Raw genomic sequence first — 26,385 nt, forward strand, 5'->3', positions numbered from 1 at the left:
TGACTGCTCGTCGTCTAAGTTATTCATGACTGTTGTTATGTTTCATCGCATATTATCGAGCACATTTATTCTGTGTGGGGACTTTCAGAGGATCGCAACATGGGAAGTCTGTGGCTATTTGCGTTTTAACCTTGCATGAGATTTGCAGTTGGATAAACAAACAGAAGCAATCTCTTCAACATGAACTTCGGGGTATAAAAGTTGCGAGGCGCTCCTCTGAGACAGTGCTGCTAACAGCATCAGTGGGTGGTTTGACTTGTTAATGGACTCCATTTTGTGAGTCACTGCATCAATTCAGGGCAGAAGAATTATGGGGGGAAAAAAACAAACAAACCTTTGAATGACTTTGATGACTGCGTGTTATGTATGCGTAACACGCGGCGTTCACGGCCGTTGTGCGCTCAGCGATCCATACCGCTGATCTGTGGGCACAGACGCGGCATCACAAGTGGGCCGCCACGAGGGCAGCGCTCTGACACCCTCGCACTAATGAGAGAGAGCTGCAGAGAAAGGGAGAAAGCGAGAGGAGACTGTGGGCATTCCCACGCTTTGTTTCTGACTCATTCATAAGCGCAACCTTGGACTCGGCACTCACCCCCGCACGCACGCACCAGCACACTCTAAACGATCGCTCTGCTTCTTCTCCCGGAGACTCGCAGCATTTTCCCAGTTCGCCGCTGACAGCAAAGCTGACAAAACTGTAGCTCTCCATGCTCCCGTCGAGTTCCTAATCACCGGTGTGTCTTCCTCCCCTCTCTTCTCTCACATCCCTCCCCCTCCTCCTCACCTGAAGTTTAAGAGGTTCCACAGGGAGATAATAGCCGAGCTGGAGAAGAAGACTGACATGGATGTCAAGTACATGACTGTGAGTAGTTGTATGCGTGTGTGCAGATATGTAAGACATGACACGACAGCAGGATATTTTGTTATGTTTTTTCCTGCCTACCAGGAAAGACAGAGAAACACAAACACAGAGCAAACTGCCTAAAGAGTATGTACGGGGGGTAAACTGTGAATGCTGAATAACATGAATGTTTTATGGACATTTAAAACAAATGAGGCCATTATTATCTCATTCTTTACAGCAACTCAGGGTTGAAGTCGCAGTAATTAATTCAACAGCAAACACAAAGGAGGTTCCATTTTACAGCAGTGCGTCATGTTTCAGTTTACTTTATAAATATGACGATGTCTAATAATTACACGTCTCTCCAGTGGCCTTTTTTTCAGTGTTGCCACATGGGAGATGGAACCTGTGCGTCACTGACGCATCAGTTCACAACATATTTAAATGAAATATCAGTCAAATTAAATGAAAATACAATATTTTAATATTTTTCTAATGTGAAAACTGAGTTTCCATATACAGATTTTATTGAAATTTCAGTCAGTTCTTCCAAAAGCACACACTGGCTTCTGACAAATATCAAGTTGGTTTTCTCCAGCACTCACATGAATCATTCCTCTGATCCAGGCCACGTTTAAGAGGTACCAGATGGAGCACAAGATGAAACAAGATTCTCTGGAGAGGTCCCAGTCGGACCTGAAGAAGCTGAGGAGAAAGAGCCAAGGCAAGAACGCCAACAAGTACGAGAGCAAGGAGAGCGAGGTGAGCTGGACGACGCGGGGACGCCCACGGACGTGACGCGCCCGAACACAGACGCTCTTTCTTTGACGGCGGCGCGTTCGCGTGCGCGCGGACGCACTCGCTCATTCACAACCGCTGACACCCGAGACGCGCCGCGTCGGAGCCGCTGTAACAGTAGTTGGGGACAGTGTGTGAAGTGTCTGGTTTGTGCAGTCGTGCATGGGAAGATCCTTGTTTGCTGTTTTTTTTTTTTTTTTTTTTTTTTTTAAGCCAGCTGCATGCATACACTCGCATGCAACCCTTTGTTGCAGCATCTTTCCAAACCCACGCGCTCTCTTATACGTGCTACCGAACACATGCACGGACAAGAAGGCAAACAAGCAAAATAAATACAAAATCTTCCCTCAATATAAACTGCTACTGAAGCTGTACAAATATCTGCATAGGATTAGAAGCGCTGCACCCTGTCCCCACCTTAATAACACTAGTGAAAGTCGAACAGCATCGCACATAAGAGCTTTCAAACTGTATTTATGTTGCACTTTTCATACAGTAAGAATGGCACGCACACCACACATAGTTAATATTTCAATAAGAACTGAGAATCCAGTTGAGGAAAAACCCACCTATAGGAACCGTCCACACCTAGAGACACCACAGCCTGAGAGACCACCCTGACCCAGGTAGATCAGGCTTTCTGCTCCGTTTGGTTTGAACCTTGAGATGTGTTTCTTTAATGAATAGCTGAGCTTGTTCGACGCGGCCGTGCTCATCCTTTCAACACTGTAGGTTCATTTTTTAGAGCACGTTTCTAAATTCAAATCATCACAGTTCAAAGGCGTTGCAAAAAAAAAAAGAACCTTGTAACCACTTTGTGTTTTATTCTAATCATAGGTAACACAAGAGTTTGACTCCATATAGCGGATTTACAGATGTTCTCACTGGTGCCACCGCGCCCAAACCGCGATCGCGCAGAACGAAAACCGGCGAACGACTTTAATCTGAGCCACGGCCTCAGATCCCACATTACCTGCCCGCCTTTGATCCCGTCAGGCGGCCTGCGCCGAGGTTTATGTGTGTTTGTGTGCACGTTTTTAGGTTTTGTATATTCTGTCAACACGGTCTCTTCAGAGGGATCGGGTCGACTGCACAAACACAGAGACTTCCAGGAAAGCGTCAGACGTTACACGCAACGAACGTGTTGCCGCATCCGCGCTGTATTATATTATACGCTGGATTTGTCATCGCTAAACTACTTACTTAATAATAACAAAAACAGACACGAGCTAAAAACAACAGAGACATTATCTCGGGTTATATAAACATGAATTAAAGAGCTGTGGCTTGTAGTTTAACTGTCTCATGAACCAACGCTTAAGAGAAAGAAAGCTAGTTGCTGCCTTTAGTGTGTTTGCTTTTGCTTAAACTTACAGTGGGAGTTATGTGTGTCAACATGATTACGAAATATGGGGAACTCTTTCCCCGCTGCGTCTTGGAAATTACGGACTTACTTCCTCCCATGCTTTATTCTTCTCTTCTGCGTCTTTTATTCTTTTGTTCTCAGTAATCTGCTCCCATTCCTTTCCTTATCCCTCTCTCCCTCGCTCCCTCTCTCCCTCTCTCCCTCCCTCATTCCCTCGAAGGTCAAGGGTTTTCACTTGCCGCTCACACGTAGAATCAGGAGCTTACAGCGTCGTAGACGATTCATCTGACTCTTTAAAACCACAGAGATGGAACAGAAAATAGACAGAAAAAAAAATCAATAGGTAAAATGGAGGAGCTGACACAATTGTCAAAAAAAAGAAGTTAAGTTTGGAACAAGTTTGACTTTCTGCAAGTCGTCAAGATTGACACACAGCAGGGACCATCGAGCCTCGTGCAGGAACCAGTGTACAAACAAGTTTTCATGTAAGTTTTACATTTGAGGAACTTAGAAAAACTCATGAATATCACATTATTATAGTGACTGGATTAACAAATAGGCTCCATAAGCCAAAGAAATAATGTAGTTCCATTCATCCTGATTACATCAAGCATATAAACCCCTTGGATTTGCCGCTGCTTTTGTCCTTTTTTAATGTTTTATGGTCTGTTGGAGTGCGTCATTCATCAGCCGGATTGCTGAGAAGCCGTCTATTTATTTATTTTTCTACAAATGATTAAGAAAACGTTTCTGCATGAGCTCCTTTGTCTCCCTGCATGTCAGAGAAGGAAGAGCGAGATTTAAGCTCGTATTTTGTTCTTTTCTTATCTCCCTGGTGCCGTCCCTCGCTCTCTCCTACCTATAGTCCTCGGTAAACACAAGTCGTCCATAGCAACAGGCTCACTGCAGTGTTGACAGATGTAAAGTGATCTGGAGGGTGTACGTGTGTTGTAATAGCATTTCTCGCTCCCCACCCCACCCTTTATTTTCCTTCTTCTTTTTTTTTCCCCCGCATCCACTTGTTGGTAGATACTGTGCCGCCTACTGCTTAGACTCAAGGTCTGTTTTCTGTTTGTCTGTAATTACCTTAATTGTGCTCGGTTCAGGTTAGATTCACTGGTGTGAGACATTACGTTTGTGATAAAATCGTAAAAACACAGAGATTTCATGTAAAATTATTTTATATGTTTTTAAAAGAAGAGCTGCAGCACACAGCCGACAGTGTTATACGTATACGACTCAAAGCACCGGCAGACTTTCACACGGGTCCTCGGAGCAGACAAAGAGAATCCAGTGAAACGAATGAAACTAAATTATTTTTGTGGCAAATTGCAGCCTGCTTTCTGGAAGCCGCAAACTCAATAATCAAATAAGATTCGGGTGGTCCGGCGAGTTTTTGCCGGATTCAAATCATTTACGAGTTGACAGCGGCGCTGCGTAACGTTCCCTCGCGATGATCATTTGTTTAAACGGAACGCAGGAAAGGAGAGGAAGAGGCAGAATTAATGAGCAGCAACAAGAAGAACTTGTGTTTTCGCTGTCATTTGTGTAGGTGTGCGTGTTTCCTTCATGAATTTGCATGCGCTTGTTTGTTGCCGTGTGGCCACAAAGGTAACCCTGTTATCACAGCGCGGCGCGTTGAGGAATAGCAGATATGAACGGATGGGTCTGTGTGGACGTTTTTGGCATTCCTTTCTCATTTGCTTAGGCAGACACACCACACCGACTAGACAAAGACGATGCCGTCGCTCATCGCGGTCCGTATCGATCACCTGCCCCACACGGATCCCAACAAAAATAATTAACCCACGCTGGATAAACTGTAATAATGTAGATGTTAGATATGTATACAGTTTATCTTGGTAAAGTAAGAACAATATCTACAAAGTGGATATTTGTCTGCACTTGCTCTAACAAAGCTTCCTGGTAAATAAGCCATCGGTGCTTATTAGACTGAGACGGTTGTAAGAGGTGAATAGAAGAGGGCGTGTGCTATTGTATTAATAGCCGTTACAGGCGTGTCAGTTTCAGCCAGTTATCTGAGGATTACCAGATAATGATCTCACAAGCGGCTTTCTGAAGAAATCAGGGCTACAGGACGACATTACGACAATCTGGCTCGTTCATTAGTCATTAGTTTTCTGAGCGTGTCGTTTATCACGCCTCTGTGTGGAAGATGTTCGACCGTAAATCTGAATCCACGCGATAAACGTCGGAGGCATCAGGGGTTTGTCATTGTTTCCTTCAGTAAAGTTAAATGATTTTTCCCAGGCTGTCAGGGTAGATAAGACGGACCCTTCCTATGACTGTTGTCTCCTCATCATCCTGCTGCTCGGCCCTTTCACCAACCACGCAGCGTCTGACGATACCGCTAACCAACAATATCCGTTCCCCTGCACAGGAGAGATTAGGAAACTCAGAAAAAAAACCCGCTCCTTTCATGGCAATTTGCCTTGTTGGGTTTGTGTGTAGATGAACAATAAAAGGAGCTACGTTGCTGCGATCCATGTGTTGGCAAGATAAGACAATGATCTGATGGGGAATGTAGTTTATTACCAAACCTTTTGATTCTGACCAATGCAAATTTCCTTTTTTCTTTTTAAATTTTTTGAAGCTGTGTCAAAATCGCCGGTTTGTCGTTTCAGTGTCTGGAAACATTGTCGAGCCGTCAGATGGACATGCAGTCGTTCGTCGCAGACGGCTGCAAGGAGGCCCTGCTGGAGGAGAAGAGACGCTTCTGTTTCCTCGTGGACAAACACTGCATGTTCTCCTACCAGTTCGCCTCCTTCCACGAGAAGGTACGACAGCTCCCCCTCGATGAAACGCCTGCCGCCGCCGACCAAAAAGCCTAACACGTCGCCAAAATGCGTTACTCATTCCTGAGTCACAGCGTGTCATGCTTTTTTCTTCTTTTTTTTTATTTCCGCGGCTGCTGAATAGGCCAGAGACATACTGACGGCAAAAATCAGCACCTGGCAGGACCAGTGCAACGACGCCACCGTCATGCCGGAGAGCGTGCTGTCCATGATCGAGGGGCTGCGCACGGCCGTCTCCATGCCCCCGCTGCCCTCGCCCTCCCCGTCACGACACAGTCTGGTATGATTAAAGGCACAATCAAAGACTCGATGTCGCGTTAGGAATGTTTCATGTTGTGTAGTTCATGTTCTGTTTTATTGAAGTGCTGTGGTAGAAAATAACTCATTAGTGAGTAATGGAAACCTAATAACTACATTACCTAGTGTGAAGATGTGAATGATGAGGTTACAAAGTGAGTTGTAGCTCATCTACTGTGTAAAAACAAATACGTTCCCCTGCAGTTCTATCTAGTAAAGTCCATGTTTAAATTAGAAAAGAAAGCTCATTAAGCCTGATGTTACATTAGGTTTTTTTTAGAGGCTGCTGTACTTGTCGTGACGTTACATTTACACGTTTGCCATTTTCCTGACATTCCTATTTATTTTCCTCTGGCAGAACATAGCTCCTCCCCAAGCCCCCACCGTGAAGGCCCAGACCAGCCCTCTGGCTACTATGTTCACTCAGGAGAACAACACTTCCAGTGTAACCGCTTCTACCAACAACAGCACAGGTATTTTGGCATTTCATTTGGCATTGGTTTGTCGCGTCCTCCTGTGCCGTCGTGGCTTCAGGTTGGTGCTTTGCAATACAGGGAGTGCAGAGCAATAACCTTCTGTTATTTCCTGGAATTGGAATTTTATCATTATCGTGCCTGGAATAATAACAGAGACTTGTGTTTGAATTTGGGTAGAAGGTATTTTTCTTGGCTATTCCGCTGCCCTTTCATCTTTACAGAAATCTGTCCTATTTGGTGAGGAATTCAGCTAATTGGTACAAAAATTCATAGTCCCCAGTGGATGAACTATGATCAAACCATCCATCTAACACCACCATCCACTCAAATGATAAGTTTGTCCACTGGTTTGGTTTCTAACTACATATGTGTAAAACTGTCTGGCTAAAGCTATTTCCTTTTGCCATAGTTGACCCTGTTCACAGCTCTGACATTAACCTGCATCTTGATCCGATAACAAGTGAAATGCTTTCAGTTCGTCAGTTCACTGCTGGCATTCAAATGCAGCAGCTCGAGAAGCCGCTTGTGATCAGATTTAAGTTTGATTTTGGTTTGAGCTTTATTTATTTCCAATATATCCCAAAGAAAAGGACAAAAAATAGAAGAAACTAGCAAAAACTTATCTGGTCCCACCACTTCTCCGTTAGTTATTTAACATAAATGCTTCCATATTTTACAAAAGGAAAATCGTTTCTACGCCACACTTATTATAATAGTATTATATTTTCATACATTTTTATTTTAATTTCATCAGGTCTGAGCGTTGCTGTGTGATGTGTCTGTAACCCATTTGACAATTGAACACCACAGAACGGAAACACAAAACGTTCTCATTCTTCTGCGTTATCTGTGGAAGTTTAAAATTAAAATTTTCCATCTCTAAAAAGTTTTTGGATGGTAGGTGGTAATGAATTATTTGTGGCACTGTACATTATTTGTGCTGTTGCAGTGAACATGAGCTCTATTAGTTTGGACCTTAAAAAGAATTGATGTGATGGAGTCATTTAATCATAATGAAATCCTTACATGCGGCATTGTCACCGCAGCAACCAGCCTGTGAGACTGAAAACGGAAAAAGTCTTTTGACTTTGAAAGAAGATGAAACCTGAAATAAAAATACAATATATAAGACCTGTGATGAAGTCAGTTTACAAGGTTTCGAGAGTTTGCTTTGCAGCCCTGTTAGCAAAGAGCTAGATTCACTAGTCTAGTCTGTATGTGTGCTCGCTGTCTCGCTTCATTTGCTTCCATTTGTCCCCACAGACCACGGCGAGGACAACAGTCTCGCCAGGTCCGTGTCTGTCGCCACGGGCCTCAACAATATAGTGAAGAGGCCTCGTGTGCGCACCATCTTTCCTCACACCGCCGGCAACAACAGCACGCTGCTCAGCTTCGACGAGGGAGATGTCATCGTCCTGCTCATACCCGACGAGAGGGATGGATGGATGTACGGCGAGCTGGAGAAGAACGGGAAGTGAGTGAGACTCGAACAAATATTTGACATCTGGGGAGGGATGCGCGCGCGCCGCGCTGCTCATTATTGAATTTGTGACGCACGCGCCCTCACTTCAAGCTGTGTCTCGGGCCATTAACGAATCATCGAGTGACAACGAGGAAATGATGAAGTGTTTCAAAGATGCAAAGATGCTCCGTCATCCACAAGGAGTCAGGTGATTAACGCGACTGCACCGTCTTAACTGCCCAGATAGTCCCCGGCCTGATTGTTAGGCTCAGTGTGTACGTGTGTACGGACACACGCAGCCCTCAGTTTGTCAAGCGCTGCCTGAGCTGGAAAAGCTCAATGATAAGGAAATCAAAGTAAAGTATGGCCTGAGGGTGGGAAGTTATGATGGCAGACTGGAGAGAGGCAGAGGGAGAAATTTAGAGGACCACCTGCTCCCCCACACAGATTGGTACCAAGCAAACACCCCCCGCCGCCCCCGCCCCCCCCTCTCAGGTGTCTGATGTCTGACTTCTTTAACAGGGATTTGATCTGAAGCCACTGGAAGTGTGTTTTTGAATTTTAATCATTCATCAGGTTTGATCCTCATTGCTGTTGCGGGAAATTACCTGGCAAATACAGGTGCTGGCCAGTAAATTAGAATATCATCAAAAAGTTGAATTATTTCAGTAATTCCATTCAAAAGGTCAAACTTGTATACTGTATACTTTCCTTCCACACATAGTGATATATTTCAAGTGTTTATTCATTTTCATTTTTATTATTACAACTGACAGCTAATGAAAACACCAAATTCAGTATCTCAGAAAATTAGAATATTCTGAAAAGGCTCAATATAGAAGACACCTGGTGCCACACTAATCAGCTGATTAACTCAAAACACCTGCAAAGGCCTTTAAAAGGTTCCTCAGTCTTGTTCTGAAGGCTCCACAATCATGGGGAAGACTTCTGACTTAACAGTTGTCCAATAGACGACCATTGACACCTTGTACAAGGAGGGCAAGACACAAAAGTTGATTGCTAAAGAAGCTGGCTGTTCGCAGAGCTCTGTGTCCAAGCACATTAACAGACAGGCGAAGGGACGGAAAAAATGTGGTAGAAAAAAGTGTACAAGCTCTAGGGATAACCGCACCCTGCAGAGAATTGTGACGACAAACCCATTCAAAAATGTGGGGGAGATCCACAAAGAGTGGACTGCAGCTGGAGTCAGCGCTTCAAGAACCACCACGAAGAGACGCATGAAAGACATGGGATTCAGCTGTCGCATTCCGTGTGTCAAGCCACTCTTGAACAAGAAAAGCGTAAGAAGCGTCTCGCCTGGGCCAAGGATAAAAAGGACTGGACTGCTGCTGAAGTTATGTTTTCTGATGAAAGCAAATTTTGCATTTCCTTTGGAAATCAAGGACCCAGAGTCTGGAGGAAGAGCGGAGAAGCACAGAATCCACGTTGCATGAGGTCCAGTGTAAAGTTTCCACCGTCAGTGATGGTGTGGGGTGCCATGTCATCTGCCGGTGTTGGCCCACTCTGTTTCCTGAGGTCCAAGGTCAATGCAGCTGTCTACCAGGAAGTTTTAGAGCACTTCATGCTTCCTGCTGCTGACCAACTTTATGGAGATGCAGATTTCACTTTTCAACAGGACTTGGCACCTGCACACAGTGCCAAAACCACCAGTACCTGGTTCAAGGACCATGGTATCCCTGTCCTTGATTGGCCAGCAAACTCGCCTGACCTTAACCCCATAGAAAATCTATGGGGTATTGTGAAGCGGAAGATGCAATGCGCTAGACCCAACAATGCAGAGGAGCTGAAGACGACTATCAGAGCAACCTGGGCTCTCATAACACCTGAGCAGTGCCACAGACTGATCGAGTCCATGCCACGCCGCATTAATGCAGTGATTGAGGCAAAAGGAGCCCCGACTAAGTATTGAGTGCTATACATGCGCATGCTTTTCATGTTCATTCTTTTCAGTTGGCCAACATTTCTAAAAAAAACATTTTTTTCATTGGCCTTTTCAGAATATTCTAATTTTCTGAGATACTGAATTTGGTGTTTTCATTAGCTGTCAGTTGTAATAATAAAAATGAAAATGAATAAACACTTGAAATATATCACTATGTGTGGAAGGAAAGTATACAGTATACAAGTTTGACCTTTTGAATGGAATTACTGAAATAATTCAACTTTTTGATGATATTCTAATTTACTGGCCAGCACCTGTACGTCCAAATCTCTGCTCAAGGGCAAAGGGAATGATTCTGGAGTTGCTTTCAAAGGCTGCCACTTAGCAAAACTTCGGTCTTGACGCCTGTCTGCTGCAGGAGGGCCGAGCTGAAGTGCCTACAGGTTCAGTCTGTGTAATACATCAAAGGCTTTCTGCTTTTTTTTTTTTTTTTGTCCTCTATCAGGATTGATAGGGTATCGCAGGCAACACCTGGGGCCAGGTTGCACCAGCTGCACATACACCTGTAGCAGAAAGAGCAGACTGGGTTTAAAATGAGGGAAAGTAAAACCTGTTGCACCAAAATGTGTAACGCCTGTAAGACCAAATACATAGAGTATGTAGAGACAGAACTTGCTGACTGTGCTGTAAATATGAGTCTGCATCATGCATCATGAGGGAGTGATGGTGCTGAAGAACACGCTCAATGTGGAGCTCAGACAGTTTTATTTTTTCTTTAATTTGATTTTTATTTCTTCATCTCAGCAGCCATTTTTACTCCGTTTCTCAGTGCGAGTGCAAGTCGGGCTAAGTAACCATAGCAACGCGACAACCATGGCAACTGTGTCAGCGTGGACACTCGGCTAAGCTGCGACTAGTTGTAGGTGGCTTTTAGGGTTCACTCCTTACTCTTTTACAGTGCGGCAAACGGCGACATCTTAATTATATATATATTATATATTTGGTTCTGCTCTCTTATGATCCAAGCAGCGTCCTTAGAGGTTGTGCTTTCTCGTCCGAGAGCAGTCAGCAGGGGAAAGTGGGCGCCTTCAGCTATCGGAACCTCTCAGTTGCCCTTGAGCTTCTCACGAGCGCCAGGTTGTTTCAGCGAAAGCCGCTCGGTAGCCAGCGGTAACGGTCGTGTTTTCGGTGGAAACCGGCGCCTAAATAAACAAATGGAGTCATTAGTGTTAGTGTGACCGAGAGAAGTGTGCTTCTACGCTTCTTGAGAGTCTTTTTTTTTTTTTTTTATCGCAGGTACACAAAGCCCTATTCACCGAGCCGCATGTGCAAATATTAGCGTTTACCCACAAAGAGGGAGAGACCGACTGACTTCATGCTGATTACGAATAATCTCAACTGTGACCGTACAATGACACGCAGTCCTTGGCCTGAGCTTGTGTTGTGGGATACTCCTGCCGGGGCGCTGACTCATTTATTAAACCGGCACAAAGATTTATCCGAGTTCCAAACAAACTCTTTGTTATCGTGTTCCAGCTCAAGAGGCCTTTTATTTTTCTTTAATCCCGTTAGAAGAGATGGAAAATACCCTGTTTTCATTTGGATTAAGTACTAATGGACAGTAAAATAACTAATCATCTATGTCATGTGAGCACTTGAGAGTTGAAGTTGTTTATAACAACATGGATCTGATCAGAGGCGTCTTCTTTGCTCACACAGTTGTAATAGACTTTTATTCTGTACGTGCAACAACACAACAAACTACAATAACCCTATACTTACATTATATATATATATATATATATATATATATATATATCAACAATTGTCAGTGTGGGAAAACGCAAAATCATGCTTAACTTCCTCCTTCTCCCTTTATTCTGGTTTCTGTGTCAGAGATGAATGGAGAGCAGCTGGGTGAGAGCTGAGAGGGACCACGCATGTAATCACCCCTAACTCGTCTCGTTTGTGTCTGTGTTTCAGGAGGGGCTGGTTCCCTTCATCATACTGCCGCACGTTCTCCGAGCCGCTCGCGAACAACAACAGGTAAGGAGACTCCGAATTCCGGCCCCGCTCTCGCACACACGAGGAGGTTTCACGTTGCGGCCGGCTGCGTTGTTGGCAGCGTTTCCTCTAGTTACTCCCGTTTGAGTGATGACCTTTCTAATCCCGTCGTGACTCTCCCCTCCCTCAACCTTTGATTCCTGCCGTCGTTAGTCATTCCTAAATATTGCGTCGCCTATGATGAAAACTAACTTATGATTTGATTGTGTGAATACTGTGCAGCCCTCAGTGCTTTGTTTTTGAAACGAGTCCAACATTTTCATACGAGCCCAGCGAAATATCAGGAAACAGGATGTTGTTGTGCGCTAATGACTAGATTTTGCTGCTGATGAGAGGGAGGGGGGAAGTCTGGAAGAGTGGACCCCGGGCCTTTCTTCAAAGAGACTAAACCCCGTCGGATTCATTTATTAGATCTTAATTTGCTGCGCCTCCCACAGAGAGGCTGCCGGGCCAACCACCATCCGTCACGGAAACATTAAGCTTAAAGTATAACCAGCGCCGGGGGACACAACAAGGCTAAAACACATCTTTGTCCTTTTTGTCCTTTTTGAGGAACTTCCAGTGACCAGTCTGAACCCGTTAACCCTAACTTTAACGTCACCCTTATGAGGCTGACATCAACTTTATAATTAACCTTTGTCTAATTTGTAATTCAGTGAACTCAACATCCAGCCCTAAATCACTTCAAGATGAAAACTCAGCCACATGTACGAATTCCAGGAGACCCATGTGAAGTCTTTAATCAGTGTGAATACGTGGCCTTTTCCGTGCCGTCCCGTTCTTCATTCCGCCTCTTCCCGTTCCTCCACAGTGAGCCGGCCGCCCCGTACCGCAGCAGGAGTGTAGTCAACCTCCACCATCAGGACACGGAGACGGACGAGGCGACGATGGTGCTCCCCCCGGCGGACTACGGCAACCTCCCGCAGCGCAACTCCATCAAGAACAACGCCCTGTACAACAACACCGTCACCGCAAATAACCACCACCGGCACTCCCCCACACCCTCTGCAGCCTCGTCCTCTTTGTCTGACAACAGCACGGTCAGTCAGTGGGCGGGGATATTTAATTCATGCGAATCCATCTGAGCTTCTCACAGCTTTTGGAAGCGTTGTGTAAAATGTCACGGCTTGTGCAGTTTAGCGGTTCAAGATGGTTGTTAAATATAAGTTTGAGCCGTTGTGTTGTGCCTGAACTCACTGCTGTGCCGGTATGGCGATGTCATAGTGTCGTGACACAACTGGCGCCGTGAGGCTCACCTGATACCTGCTGCGGCACGGCTACTGTACCCTCAGCTGTGCAGCCTTATCTTGACTGTTGATGACTGTGTGTGTGTGTGTGTGTGTGTGTGTGTGTGTGTGAGTGTGTGTGTCGGTGGTGTCAGATGCGCTTTGTATGTCTGCCCTGGAAACCCGACCACACTCTTGATGCACTCTCAGTGTCGGCTGACATAGACAATAAAAATCAATTATTGGGACACCGGGACAGGGACCGTCTGCACAAGCGCAGACTGAAAGCGCTGGTTAGGGGTGCACCTTGCTGGGTCAACCGGGAACATCCCTCAGAGTTTGATCCATATTGACATGATAGCATCACGTAGTTGATGCAGATTTGCTGCACATCCATCATGTGAGTCTCCCATTCTTTATGTCCCAAAGGCAGTTTGGTGACTGTGGGGAGCATAGACTGTATATAAATATGGACAAAACATCCCCACTTTCTGTACTTGCATTGGCCGAACTCATGCTATTTTCCCAGGGATACAGGCGGCGCCATCTTGCGACTTTGGGGCCAGACTCTATGTAGTACGGTCTGTGAGCGGAGCCAGGCGGAGCCGTGATCTCGATAACCGCCAGCTTCACTCGCGTTTTTGTTTAATTAATACTACTCTACCTTCAAAAGTTAAAAGAAAATATACACTGAACTTATTTTTAAAAATAGTTTTTACAGCGGTCACACAGCACAGCTTTACAAACAGTTGGCATGGCAACTGGTGGTCATGTGATTTCACATCCTGTTTCTATAGCTTCTAACTAAACTAAAACTAAACTTATACAAAAAATTTGTCACTTGAACAAGCATCAACATTATATTGACTACTTAAAATGAAAAAAACATCCTTTTATTCATTTGACGTATATGTTAATGTTTTATTTCCCATCCACTAACATGGAAGGGGCGGAGCTTATGACCTATACTGCAGCCAGTCACCAGGGGAAGCTCTACTTGCTTTGGCTTCACTTTTGAGGAACTGTTAAGCCGTTCATATTTATACGGCCTATGGTGGAAACCATATGAGGAAAATGAACTCCCTGAAATGTTCAAGAAACTCATTCAAGATGATTTAACTGATTTAGCATGATGTGTCATCATAGCCAGCAGAGGTTGGGATGGACATGGTCACCAGCAATGCTCAGGAAGCCTGTGGAAATTTAAATGACAAGAAACTATCCCTCACACCACTACACCACCAGCACCAGCTTGATCTGTTGCTGCAAAGCAGGACGCTCTCATGTTGATTGCGCTAAATTCTGACCTCAAAAAATGAGACTCGTCAGACCAGGAGGCGTATGTCCAAATGTGGTGCCAGCCCGCCTGGCACCAACAGCCACATCCAAAGTCACATTTCTCCCCCATTCTGATCCTCGGTTTGAACTTCTACAAACCACATCTACATGTCTAAATTAACCGAGTTGCTCCCGCATGATTGGTTAATTACACGTATATAAAAATATATATATCCTCTGCCCCTCAGTGATAGGAGTTTCTCAACGTGGATGATTTTATGACCGTAATTGAACTTAAAATCAGACTGAAGAACCACATTAGATTGAGACTGATAGAGAAAGCCAGTGTTTGGGGACTTAAATAAAACAAAGGTTATCCTGCTGGCTGTACTCTAAAATCCGTCTTGTTGTCTCTCAGTGCTCATTGTCACGTGGTTGCAGGGCACAGCTGTGAAGGTTGTTATTGTTACAGTAATCCCTGTTGTACCGATAATGGGTCTCAAGTAGGGAGCGCTTCAGTATGTAAGAGAGAGCGACTCTGGGACACGGACACGAGGACGTGGTCCAGGTCAGACCGGGTGACCGTCCGCATGATGACAAACCAAACTTCCTGGATCTTAAGCAGAAGAGCTGCATCATATTATATCAGACATCTCCCATTCCTGCAGCTACAAATGATCTTAAATTTGCATCTCATGCAAAGTCTCTCCTAATGTTTTGGTTGCTATCTACAAAAGCTTTTTAGTTTGGCACTGCCGGCTCGATGTAAATGAGTTGCGGTTTACAAGGGTCAAATGCCAAATGCCCTCTCTAAGTTTGCTAACATTTGCACATATCTACATACTCGCTGTGCTACATGGCACTGACACTGCCTTGATTGCGTGTGAGCTCGCACATAAACGGAAGTGCCAGATTATACAGTCATCAATAGCTTCTCTCACCACTAAAAAATAAAACCACCCACGCCAGTGCTTTCATTTAGATAAATTTCCCGAAATCAATTTAAACCCAAACGCACCATATTAACTGGAATTTACATACTGGGTGATGTGGTCAAATTAAGCCACATGGTTTAAACTTTGTCCTGTAAGTCTACACTTTAGTTTAAACGTGCGGCGTAACATTATGACCACTGACAGGAGAAGTAAATATATTTTCCATCTTCTGCTAGCAAAATTCTAGCAAATTTTTAGACCCAGAACCACTCAAGTCTAAGCAGAAGATCCAACAAGAGGAAGTAGAGAAGCTACACAATAAAATGAACCGTCCCAGGTGGAGGTTTAATTGTGAGATGGCCTTCCTGTATTCATTATTTACCACTCGTCTGGTCCACAGCCACAGGCAGTAGCAGGGCCGGCTATTAGCATGTATCAGCGAGTGTGTATCTACCATCAGGCCTCTACATCCGCCGCGCTCATCTCTATCTCCAGCTCCGTATTATATGGTGGCGTTCCACTCCCAGTGAAACCGATACCTGCAATCCCTCTCTGTCGCTCTCCTCATTCTTTCAGCCTCTTATTTTGTCTCTTCATCTCAACTTCTGAACTCTCGTCTCACCACTTCTTTCTTCCATCCCTCCCTCTGTTTCCAAAATAAATCGGGGGCACGTCCGTGGATCTTTATTCCTTCCTGGAGACTGCCGAACCCTCGGTACGGCTCTCCATTAGACACAAAGACATGCGCGGATCCCGGAATAGACTTGCGTGTGGGGAAAAAAAAAAGTTGTGTGGTGCTGCTGAAGATTTTAATACTCTGCCGGTTTATGTTCGGTGCGAGTGGGCGGCTGAGGCTGTGCGTTGGTGCCTTGAGTTAGTTTAGTCATCTGCGGCTGCGGCGTTCGCAAATATTATTGCTGTAATGATGCACGCCTCATCCATTTATTAGCAATTAGCTGCGAACAAATATGGGCGAGTGGGAAAGAAGTGTGTTATTTCTGCAGCGATAGGTGCAAACACTTTTATTTTTATTGCTAATTACGCCAGTGGGCATTAAACCACAGTGCCATTTCCACATTCTTTCACTCTCTTGCTGCCGGCGAACTCGCTGGAATCTGTTCATGTGATGCAGGTTGGTGTAGATTAGATTAGGCGACAAGAGCCTGGGTAGGTGGGGTTACCCAGGAATGTTCTGTCACTACAAGGGAAAAATGCACCCTCGCTGGTTTGGCGCTTTGTTTAGAGAAGAGGATAATGGCTGGAATGAATATTTAGAGGAGAGAAACGGATATGAACACGCAGAAAGAGTGAGTCTGAGAGATTGATCTGCAGAGAAAGTATTTGACCTCCAAGTTGAGTATCAGTAAAGGATAAGGAAAGGTGGTTGTTACGCTAATTGCAGTAGATTGAGGTGAAGACTGAGCTGTAATGTTGATCATATGCTGCTGCTGGATATAAAGTTACTAGATAAGAAACCATATAAATGAAAAGGTTCACCCCTTTTTCAGCCATGATTGTTTCTGTGTGATTCGTAATCTGTACGGATGTTGAACTGTTGGGATCCTGTAGGAAATGACGCTGGTCACAGTTGAGATGGACTTGAAGCTACACTTGAGTCTGACTTCAGTCTTTTAATACCTCAGTCCAGCTCTGACCTCTTGTGGACTCTCTGGGGAACTGCACGTTGAAAGCTGCAGGACATTTCAAATCTAAGGCAGAGTGTGTCAGTGTGTTCTCCGTGTGTTTTCATGTTTGCGCAACTGGGTTGCGGGTGCATTTTCTTTGTATTCTGTCTTACCCGTCACCTCAGTGGTGTGTGACGTGTGTTGTTATTCTCGTGCAGATGTGAATGTGTCACCGTTGCATAAAAAGAATAGTGTGGTCAGGTCTGCGAAGGTTCTCAGTCAACAAAGAAACAAACCAAAGGTTTTCTTGGGTTTATTTAAGTCCAGTCATCTGTGTTTCAGCTTTGTTTCTTTTGGATAAAAAAAGTTCGATTTGTATTTTTTTTTTTCTCAATTTGTGGTGCATTTTACACTTTAAAAGCTAAATTGTACAGTTACAAGCAGCTGTTGTGGTTGATTCTTCCTTGTGGACCTGGTAAGATCTTAGATAAGTTTTTTTTTTTTTTTTTTTTAATTTGACTACAAATTTTCAAAAATATGCAAATACTATGTCGTGCCAAAACATTAGGTACCCCAGTGGAAATGAATGCATTCTACTATAATAGTCCTGCTCTCAATCCCCCTTCATGACTGTCACAGCTAATGTTGAAGCAACGTAAGGAAAGTAGTCGTTCACATGTGTTCCTGTTCTTTAGCCGAGGCCACCGGCAAGACGGGGTCGTCAAAAATAATAGAAACAAAGTATTGTTTCAAACTCCGAAGTGAAAACACAGATGAATCAACAGCTCTGTTAGTTATTTGAAACAAATCCTGAATACCATAACCTCCACCTCTAAGCTTCAGTTCACTTTTCTGTTAAAAAGAGCCAATGTGTCCAGCAGACTACAGGGCATGTGTGGAAGTCCTCTGTGGTGAACTCCGCCCCGAGTGCCTGCTCACACGCGGTGGCACACAAAAGCTGGAGTCTGACTTGAATTTCCAGAAGATCCAGGTTCCGCGCGCCGTCTCGTGATACGACGCGCCGCATTGTTCTCCCGCACTTCCAGCCCGTCCATTCATCCACCCGTCCAGCAGCCTGAGACGCGCTCGTGTGTCGAAATAGCGCTTATCAAACGCATGTGCGCTCACTTGCCAGTTGGATATTCCATCCTGGCGCATGCGTCATGGTTTCATTCTGTGCGACAAACCGTGTCATAGTGTTGGTCTTGTGACTCGGGTGTGATGGTGTTAACTCTTTTATTTCTCCGCAGCTGGTCCAGTCTAATGGAGTCTCGAGAGCTCCGCCTGCCTTCCTCGCGTGAGTCACACACACACAAACACGAAAGAAAACATAAAAAAAAAACGTCTGGTCTCTAAAGACGTGCCCTCATGTCTCACTTCCACAGAGGAGGGAACCCGTTCGCCACAGTCAGGCTACGTCCGACCGTCACCAACGACCGCTCGGCGCCCGTCATCTGATCCGTCCCCGCCCGCCCCCTTGTAATCGAGACGGGACGCGCGGCCCAGCTTCAGCCCTCAGACTCCTCCAGCTTCTTCTGGTACGGATGGGAAAAAAACAAAAAACTAAAAAGAAATGCCATTTGAATCTGGGATCCCCTGAAGTGATTTGGGACCATTTTATTTTCTGAACAGATGCTCATATATTTATGATATATTTATGATGTATATATATATATATATATATATGTCATATGTTTCTATGTCTATTTTTGTCCCTCCGTCTGTGGTGGTGAGATTTAAAATTGAAACGCCCACATTTGTACCTGCACTTGGATGAAAACTAAACGGATGAGTAGAAACGGTCGAGCGTGTTTGAATGTATTTATGCCGTCGATGCTGGAAATCTTTTGTGTTGCCATAGAACAGCAGGAGGACGTCCTGTGCGCTTCGCCTCCAGGCGCTCGCGCCCACGTCTCTGCTCTGTGTCGACAAAGATTGCGAGGAGGCGCCGATCTCCTTCCTCTTGTATATACCCCTCATGTGTGTACATTTGCACAGCAGATATATTGTCCTTCGCTATCCAAGTTAATTGTTTTCGTAGTGTGGAGACGGGACCGTGATGACGAAACCTGCTGTAAAACATGACTCACCTGTCGCATTCTTCTTCCCACTGCGGATACGAGTCGTTACGATCGCCTCATCTTTATATTGACAGTGCAATCATTTGTGCTTTTATTTTTATTTTATTTTATTTTATTTTTTGGCCTTACACCCTTAATGGCATTTGCTGTATGAAAAATAAAGATTTATTTCTTCAATTTGAGGCTCTCGCTAAACAATCTGTGCTCGCTTTGAGTGTTTTTAACAACAACAAAAAAAAAAAAAAAAAATCAAGTCAGGCAAGACGTCAAAAGCATAAGTAGCATTCAATTTAATTACAGTAACTCATATAAAAAGAAAGAACCCCGATCATAAGCGTGCGTAGTGTGTTTTCTAAAGCGAGAAGATTTATTTAATTGTTTTTTTAAACCCCTCCCGCTCAGTTTCATCTCCTTCTCTTCTCCCGTGGACAGTTTTTTTTATAACATCTTGCTCTAATGGAAGACATGGAGATACCGCGGACACAGGGACGTGGACATTCTCGACTGATTGTCTGGCTGGGAGGAACGAGGGAGGGAGGGAAGGGGGTGGGTTGACTTGTCAGAGAGTATCGTTATTTAAGATAAAAATCCACACGTTATCGAGAGAAATCTTCGGCTTTTTCCCGCTCAGCATGCGTTTCCCCCCCCCCGAAGCTCGAGGAGAAGGGTCCGACGTCGGACAGTGTTCGAGGCTGCGAAGTCGAGGGCGTTTCAGATTACGTGTTCCTGAGGTCTGCATCGGCCCTGGTGACAGCGCAGCCCGGCGAAGTATCATCAGACAGAACGGTCAGTGCAAATATGGCCCCAAGAAGAAGTTACGAACAAGACCAGGCAGAACGCTGCAGGCTTTTCTGCCCGACGACAGTCCGCCGCCACAGCTGGAGCAGCTCCACAGCTTTATCCTTAACATGTTCTCTGTGTTATTCCAGGTGAGGCAAAAAAAAAAAACCAACAAAAAAACAAAACGAAAGGAAGGTTTGCGTTTCCTTAAAAAGCAAATTCATCAGTGATCTCTGGGTGCAATGTTACTAAACAGGATTAGAACCAAAAAGTAGCACTGAGAGAAGGAGAAAAAAAATCAGGCAAATGTCTATGATTCGGACAAAACGTGAAGGAATCTACAGAAGAAATGAGGACTGGTGGAATCTGACGATCGCTGCGTGTAGTGAAGGCACTGACGACAGCTGGACGCTCGACACACGCTACAATAAATCATCTGCTATCGAGACGAGAATAGATTTCTACACGTGCCTCTAACGATAATAATAACAACAACAAAAAAAAGTCATAATCCGTGGTGATTATGTTCATACGCCGTACGTGACGGGATGGCGACAGCAATGTGTATTATTAAGAAAATGTGGCAAAATAAAACAGAATGTTGGATTGTGTCTGTGTGTGTGTGTGTGTGTGTGTGTGTGTGTGTGTGTCTGTGCGCGTGTGTGTGAGGAGTAGAAGCGCGGGGCCGTAGTTTGGTCCTTTTTCTAGCCGAAGGTGGCGCCGCAGTTGGGACATCTCCTCTGGCGCAGCGCGAAGCAGAAGAGGATGCCCAGGGGGAAGAAGAAGATGGCGCACAGGATCCCCAGGCAGGTGAAGTCGTCCTCCAGGACGCCCACTCTGCAACACACACACAAAAAAAAAAACGGCGACGATTGTCCGCGTTTAGCTCTGGTCGGAAATGCAACCCAGACGGATTCGTTACGCGTTTAATTCATTTTGTGTCGACTCAAAAAAACAACCCTAAAGCTCACGCTCTTGATGTGTGGCACCATTTTTTTTCCTGTGTGTCTCACGTTGAGTGTTATGTCAAAAACAAAAGGTAATTAGTATTATTAAATACAATAAACTTTAAAAATCCATTCAAAGCAGGCCTTTAACTCTAAATAGCTAAGTTATTCCTGCAGAAACATGCAGAAACGTGCTTAGACCTGGACAGTTTGATTTGATTTGAATACGCACGACAAATCCTCACATCTCTGCCTCGACCTGCATCAGAAAACAACACGACCGCCATCTCTTCCCGTTCTGTAGCACAAGCCCGCGCCTGACCTGTTTAGTCACATTCTCCGAAGTCTGCTTTACGGGAACCGTAAAGCAGATGCAAATGGCATTTGCATTGGAGTTTGGCTGCTTTGAGTTTGACTTTGAACGCGGCATGGCTAACATCTACCGGGACTTTCAACTACACATAAACTCTAGGGTTTACAGAGAATGAACGGGTCTGGAAAAAGAGAAAACATCCACTGAGCTAGGAACAGGGAACTCGGGCTACAATTTGCAACAGATAAAACCAAGGAATCCATGAGAGCACGGATAAATCCTGCCTCGCATCAAGGGTTCAGGCTGGGGCTGTGCTGGTGCATCAAGTGGGTTTTGTTAAAACTCTGCAGCCAGAAACCAGAAGAAGGTCCAACTAGGTTCTAGCAAGGTGGTCCTAAAGAAGTGGCCAAAGCTCCTCAGACAAAAACTCGTGCTCTAAGTTAAACCGGTTGTCACCTGACTTCTTTCCAGATCCGGACAATTCCGGATGTTTTCCGAATCGTCCCAAGCTTCTGGCTCATGCTCTTGATTTCACACCAGACGTTGGTCGCGGCTCCGAGCGGCTCGTTCTCAGAGCAGCTTTAACTGGAAGCGGCGGCGAACAAAGCGTTAACCGCGGTCTCATGACTGCAGCACGCCGCCCAGCGTGGCCACCGAAACCCGCCCCCGAGGGAATCAACCAAAGCACTGAAAAGCTACTTTTGTCGACGCTTGAATGTAATTTTACGCAAGCGTGTCACAGAGCCGTGGATTACCCTCATCAATCTGCTGCGACGCAGACTTAGAACTACATGACAGTGTTTGCTGCTGCTGCCTGTGCTGCTGCTTATCTGCACGCTGGTGACAAGAACTGCTGCCGTCACTGACCCGAGCCAGACGGGTGACGCAAACGCTGACCAGCTTTTACGAAACCTTTCCCGGATTGTTTAGAAACGGTGCAGGCGTTCAAAGTAAACTGCGGCTGATGTCTGCCGTTCTCACAAACTGTCACTAGCTGCGCTTCCACTACAGTTTTTTGCAAAATAAACGTGATATTTCTGAATTTTCGACACGTGTTTCCATTGAAAGGTGTTTCATGAATGAGCTGTAACTCTCGTAAAGTTAAAGTCAGTTTTTCAAAATGTTACCGTCACCATATTTGTTTTTTGCACATTTCTGGTTGTACCTGAAACGCACTTCATGTCTTTTCTGCTTTTAGCAGGAAAGTGTTTTGGAGGCAAAGTGATCGCATGAACTTTACTAACAGACGGGAATGAAAAAGGAGAAATGAAAGTATGTGTGATATTTTAGATTTATGCCTCTATCTGATTTAAGCTAAACGATGCTTGTAATGATGTATGACACCTCGCCTGACTGGAAGACAGCAGGGACGTCCCCCGCCCGTTTTTCTGCGTGGACAGTTTTGTCTGGAGTCGCCCTGTTGGAATCAGATCATGTGGGCGAGCTGTAAACGGTGATGGACGGAAAAACTGAGCGGCCTTGAGCGTGCAATAAAAAGTTTGTTAACTTTCACTTCGTGTAAAAGCAAAAAAAAAACAAAAAAACACAACTATTCTTTTTATATATCCACCACGCAGCAACAACCAAACCTGCTGAATTTGCAGAGAAAAAAAGAAATACACAGAAAGAGACATCCTCTTTCTTTCTGCTTGACATCCACGTGAACCGTGTCCCGCAGCCACCTTTGGCCCCCGTCACATGTCTCGGGCTGAAATCATCTGACCGACAGGACGTTGACTCATTACTGTGAAACTAACGCGAAACCCGCCGTCGAAAACAGAAAGTCATGCTCAGCGTTACACACGTACAGTTCCCGGCGCTGCTTACATTAGGCTCAGAGGAAGCCGTTCCCACGGGACACTCGCGTTGTCCACGTATTAATCTGTGATCTTATCCGTCGGTGAAGTGGGTTGTTGTGATGCCGGACTGTGATTTGACCTTTGTGCCTAAACGCTGGACGCCGCTTGTTTACGCTCCGCTGACGACACTCTCGCCACGTTCGTGTGTCCTCACCTGCAAGCGGGGCAGCCTCCCACCACCACTACGGAGGGCTGGATGATGGTGTACGTCCCCGGGTAGGGCTGCTGGGAGACGGCGGGGGCCATCTGGGCTGACGGGTACCCTGCAGGTTTGGAAAAGGAGATGGCACGCGTTAAAATTTACCGCACGGTTCAGAGGACATCAGGGAGAAAAGTGAACAATCGGCATTCAAATTACAATTCCACAACATTATTTAAGATGAGATTAATGAAGTTTGAGCTCAGGTATGAGGTCACCTCAAACTATTTGATTTGTTTATTTATTTATTTTGTAGATAAAACTCGGCCTTGGCCTGTGAGGGAGTGCGTGGGAGGTTTTATGGGACGATGGACACATGATTAATTAGGGCACAGTCGCCTGAAGCAGAGGTATATATATATAATCAAGTTACTACAAATATAAAATATCTGGAAAAGTCCATTCAACAGGCCGTGACAAATTAAGGCCACAGGTCCACTTCTCTCGCCGTGTTCCCGTGGCCCACTAAACTTTGATCCCGTAACCACGCAGAAGTGATCACAAGCACCTGTTGCACCTCCCAGTCAGGTGACTCCCCTCTGGTGACTAAAACCCTCCACAGAAACCAGCGCAGGCGACTCATTCAGGTACTACAGCGGATTTTTGTGCTACCAGAGAGGAGACCAGAAGCGTGTGGTTTGGCAGACAGGAAATCGCACGCAATTACAAGAAACGAGATCGGAGACTTCCTCGAGGCACTCGCTGCTTTTCCGGCCCACTCGAGGCAGGGACACGGATCAGGCCCAGGGGCTCGAGCAGCACCAGCTACAGCGTTTTGCATTTCGACAGCCTTTTAAAATAATAGCCCAAGTAATTTATTATTATTATTATTTCAGGTTTCAACACAAAAAAACTGAACTACATATTGAATACATGATATTTATTATTAAAGAATTTTGTCCAAGAAAAAAAAGACATAGGCCATTGTTTTAAGAGAGTGTCGATTTACTTCCTATTAAAAAAAACAAAGGCTGAACGATTTGCTGACGTCGTAACGTTATCGCGTGACTAAGTTATATTCTTATCACGCTTGTACCTTTGAACCCTAATCTAAATGTATGCGAAAATGAGGTTAGGGAATAAAGGTTGTCATAAACAGACATTGTTTTGACGTAAGGCGCATGCGCAACCTTGAAGCGCCTGATAAACTAAACTAATTAGTCCCCCACGGTTGTACCTATCTAAAGTCAAAATAGTTTCAAAACGCGCCTGTTAGGAGTACTATATATAAATATGAACTAAAAAAAAGGGGGAAGATTCCCTTTAAAGCGAAGACGGAAGTTGGCAGGAGTGACTCCTCTCTTCCCGTTAGGTAACTTCACTTTCTGGCAAATGTTGAGTAAAACGGGGCTACTCGCCTGCACCGTCGGGGTACGGATAGGGCGGCGGGGCCGCCGGTGGGATGGCTCCATAGCCGTGCGCCGCCGCCGCCGCCGCCGGCTGCTGCTGCTGCGGGCCGTACTCATACGCCCCCGGGACGGCGTTGTAGGCGGGAGGTCTGTCCTGGAGAAGAGGTTTGCTGTCCACCATCTCACCCGACGTCGTCCAACTTGTCCGGTTTCTCTGCTCTCGGCTCTCCGGCGACAACAAATGCTCCAAACTGAACTCGGGCTACTTTTCTTTCGCTACCAGGAAGGCGGCGCGAGTCTGGCCAGCGCGCGGGGCGACAAAAACAAAGAAAATACGCTGCGCAAAAATGAAACTTCGTCCCTCTCCATGCGCCAACTTTGTCCCCGGCGGCGCAACAACCTCAAACGTCCAGCCCCGCGTCCACTTTTTTTTTTTTTTTTTTTTAAAGACAGGAATGCTCTTGTGTCTGTCTGGTGGTCGTTAACTTAACTCCATTTTCCGCCTTGAAGTTGGTCCCGTGGCACCAAAACAACAATCGTCTGTCATCACAGCGCCTTGCAACTCAGCTGGAAGTCGGAGAGGCTTTTCCTTTCTGTCTGGATTGTCACAAGAGAGGAATCATGTGATGAGCTGCTGTAGCGCCTCTGCGCAGTGAAAGGCTTCTTAAAGCCACAGTGCACCTCTGTAGAGAGGCTGCACAGCAAACGCAGCGGGACGGGTTACAAGTTGCGTTCAAGTACCGGTCCAATTTAATGACAACACGTCGAAGATAAAAATCATTCGAGCCGTGTGCATTGGTGCACAGCCTCTTACTTTGAGCCTAAGTGTGTTTACACAGTGAGTTACATCACTGCTCCCTTTGGGAATAGTGTTTAATGTGCATAATAATCGAGTTGAGTGACCTAAACCTCAAACGTACGGTGGCCGGGAGAGGTCAACGCTCTGTAAGTTTATAAAACACATGTAAATAAAACGCAAACGATTTAAAATAATGATAATAAAAACATCCTTCTACCAGAGGCCTGGGAGTTTCGGGGGTTTTGTGCTGTATCTTAGCTGTTTCTAGGGCTGCCCTCTTCTGGACTGAGGCTTCAGGTATTCAGGGTCACTGCCCCAGTCCATTTCTGATTTTATTTATTTCATATATTCTTTTAGCTTGAGAAAATGCACAATTCATTTGCAGATTGACAAGTTTGATAATATTTTTTATGTAAACTTTTTGTGGAAACATTTCCCTCCGTTGCCTTTCTGAAGACTTTATTATTATTATTATTATTATTATTATTATTATTATTATTATTATTATAATTGTTGTTGTTTGCTCGTGTCTATTTCTCAAAGTCAAAAAGTCAAAGTCTGCTTTACTGTCAGTTCTGCCACATGTGGAGCACATCCAGAGGATTGGAACTGTGTTGCTTTAAGAGGCATGGTGCAACAAGTTAAACTAGAAACATAAACATGAGATCAAAAAAAAAAAGAAGAAGAAGAAGTAAATAAATATTGAACTAAAAAAGCCATGACACATAAAAGATTGAGGTGAGTCCAATGTTGCATAAGGTGGCCGGTGCAGCCTCTGAATGAGTGTGGCAGGGGCAAAATAATACATAAATAAAAGATTAATTACACACAATATAAATGTCCCGGATGATGTGTTAAAAGGTGCCTTTTCTTTCTTAAAAAATAAATAAAATATATATTTTTTTTAAAAAAAAAGTACTGTATTTGTCTCACCTGGGGAAATCATTTTCATGCCTTTGACCCAT

At 45.0% G+C, this 26,385-nt stretch overlaps 2 protein-coding genes across 2 annotated transcripts in view; one reads left to right on the forward strand and one right to left on the reverse strand.

The window, feature by feature from the left end:
• The window catches only part of baiap2l1b (BAR/IMD domain containing adaptor protein 2 like 1b), a 30,371-nt gene extending 11,020 nt beyond the window's left edge, over window positions 1–19,351 (forward strand). The window contains exons 5-14 of the mRNA XM_047571948.1: window positions 794–865; window positions 1,475–1,609; window positions 5,657–5,809; window positions 5,952–6,107; window positions 6,483–6,597; window positions 7,864–8,074; window positions 11,949–12,011; window positions 12,841–13,069; window positions 18,344–18,390; window positions 18,479–19,351. Coding sequence (XP_047427904.1) covers window positions 794–865; window positions 1,475–1,609; window positions 5,657–5,809; window positions 5,952–6,107; window positions 6,483–6,597; window positions 7,864–8,074; window positions 11,949–12,011; window positions 12,841–13,069; window positions 18,344–18,390; window positions 18,479–18,551 — 1,254 coding nt within the window. The 3' untranslated portion in view covers window positions 18,552–19,351. The remainder of the gene's footprint in view (window positions 1–793; window positions 866–1,474; window positions 1,610–5,656; window positions 5,810–5,951; window positions 6,108–6,482; window positions 6,598–7,863; window positions 8,075–11,948; window positions 12,012–12,840; window positions 13,070–18,343; window positions 18,391–18,478) is intronic.
• An 89-nt stretch (window positions 19,352–19,440) lies between these two features.
• On the reverse strand, window positions 19,441–25,649 carry bri3 (brain protein I3). Its single transcript, XM_047571949.1, has 3 exons — window positions 24,631–25,649; window positions 23,228–23,336; window positions 19,441–20,791 (listed from the first exon to the last, which is right to left on the reverse strand). The coding sequence occupies exons 1-3, from the start codon at window positions 24,800–24,802 to the stop codon at window positions 20,659–20,661; spliced, it is 414 nt and encodes a 137-aa protein (XP_047427905.1). The 5' UTR covers window positions 24,803–25,649; the 3' UTR covers window positions 19,441–20,658.
• Between the last annotated feature and the right edge of the window lie 736 nt (window positions 25,650–26,385).

The sequence above is a fragment of the Mugil cephalus genome, chromosome 20 (assembly GCF_022458985.1).
Source record: "Mugil cephalus isolate CIBA_MC_2020 chromosome 20, CIBA_Mcephalus_1.1, whole genome shotgun sequence".
Lineage (NCBI taxonomy): Eukaryota > Metazoa > Chordata > Actinopteri > Mugiliformes > Mugilidae > Mugil > Mugil cephalus.

Bases quoted from the DNA above. Each gene is read 5' to 3' on its own strand.
- bri3 (XM_047571949.1), bottom strand. From the start codon at position 24,802: ATGGTGGACAGCAAACCTCTTCTCCAGGACAGACCTCCCGCCTACAAC. The intron at 23,337-24,630 runs GCGAGTAGCCCC...CCAAACCTGCAG, and splicing joins TCCGTACCCCGACGGTGCAG to GGTACCCGTCAGCCCAGATG. The intron at 20,792-23,227 runs GTGAGGACACAC...TGTGTGTTGCAG, and splicing joins GGAGGCTGCCCCGCTTGCAG to AGTGGGCGTCCTGGAGGACG.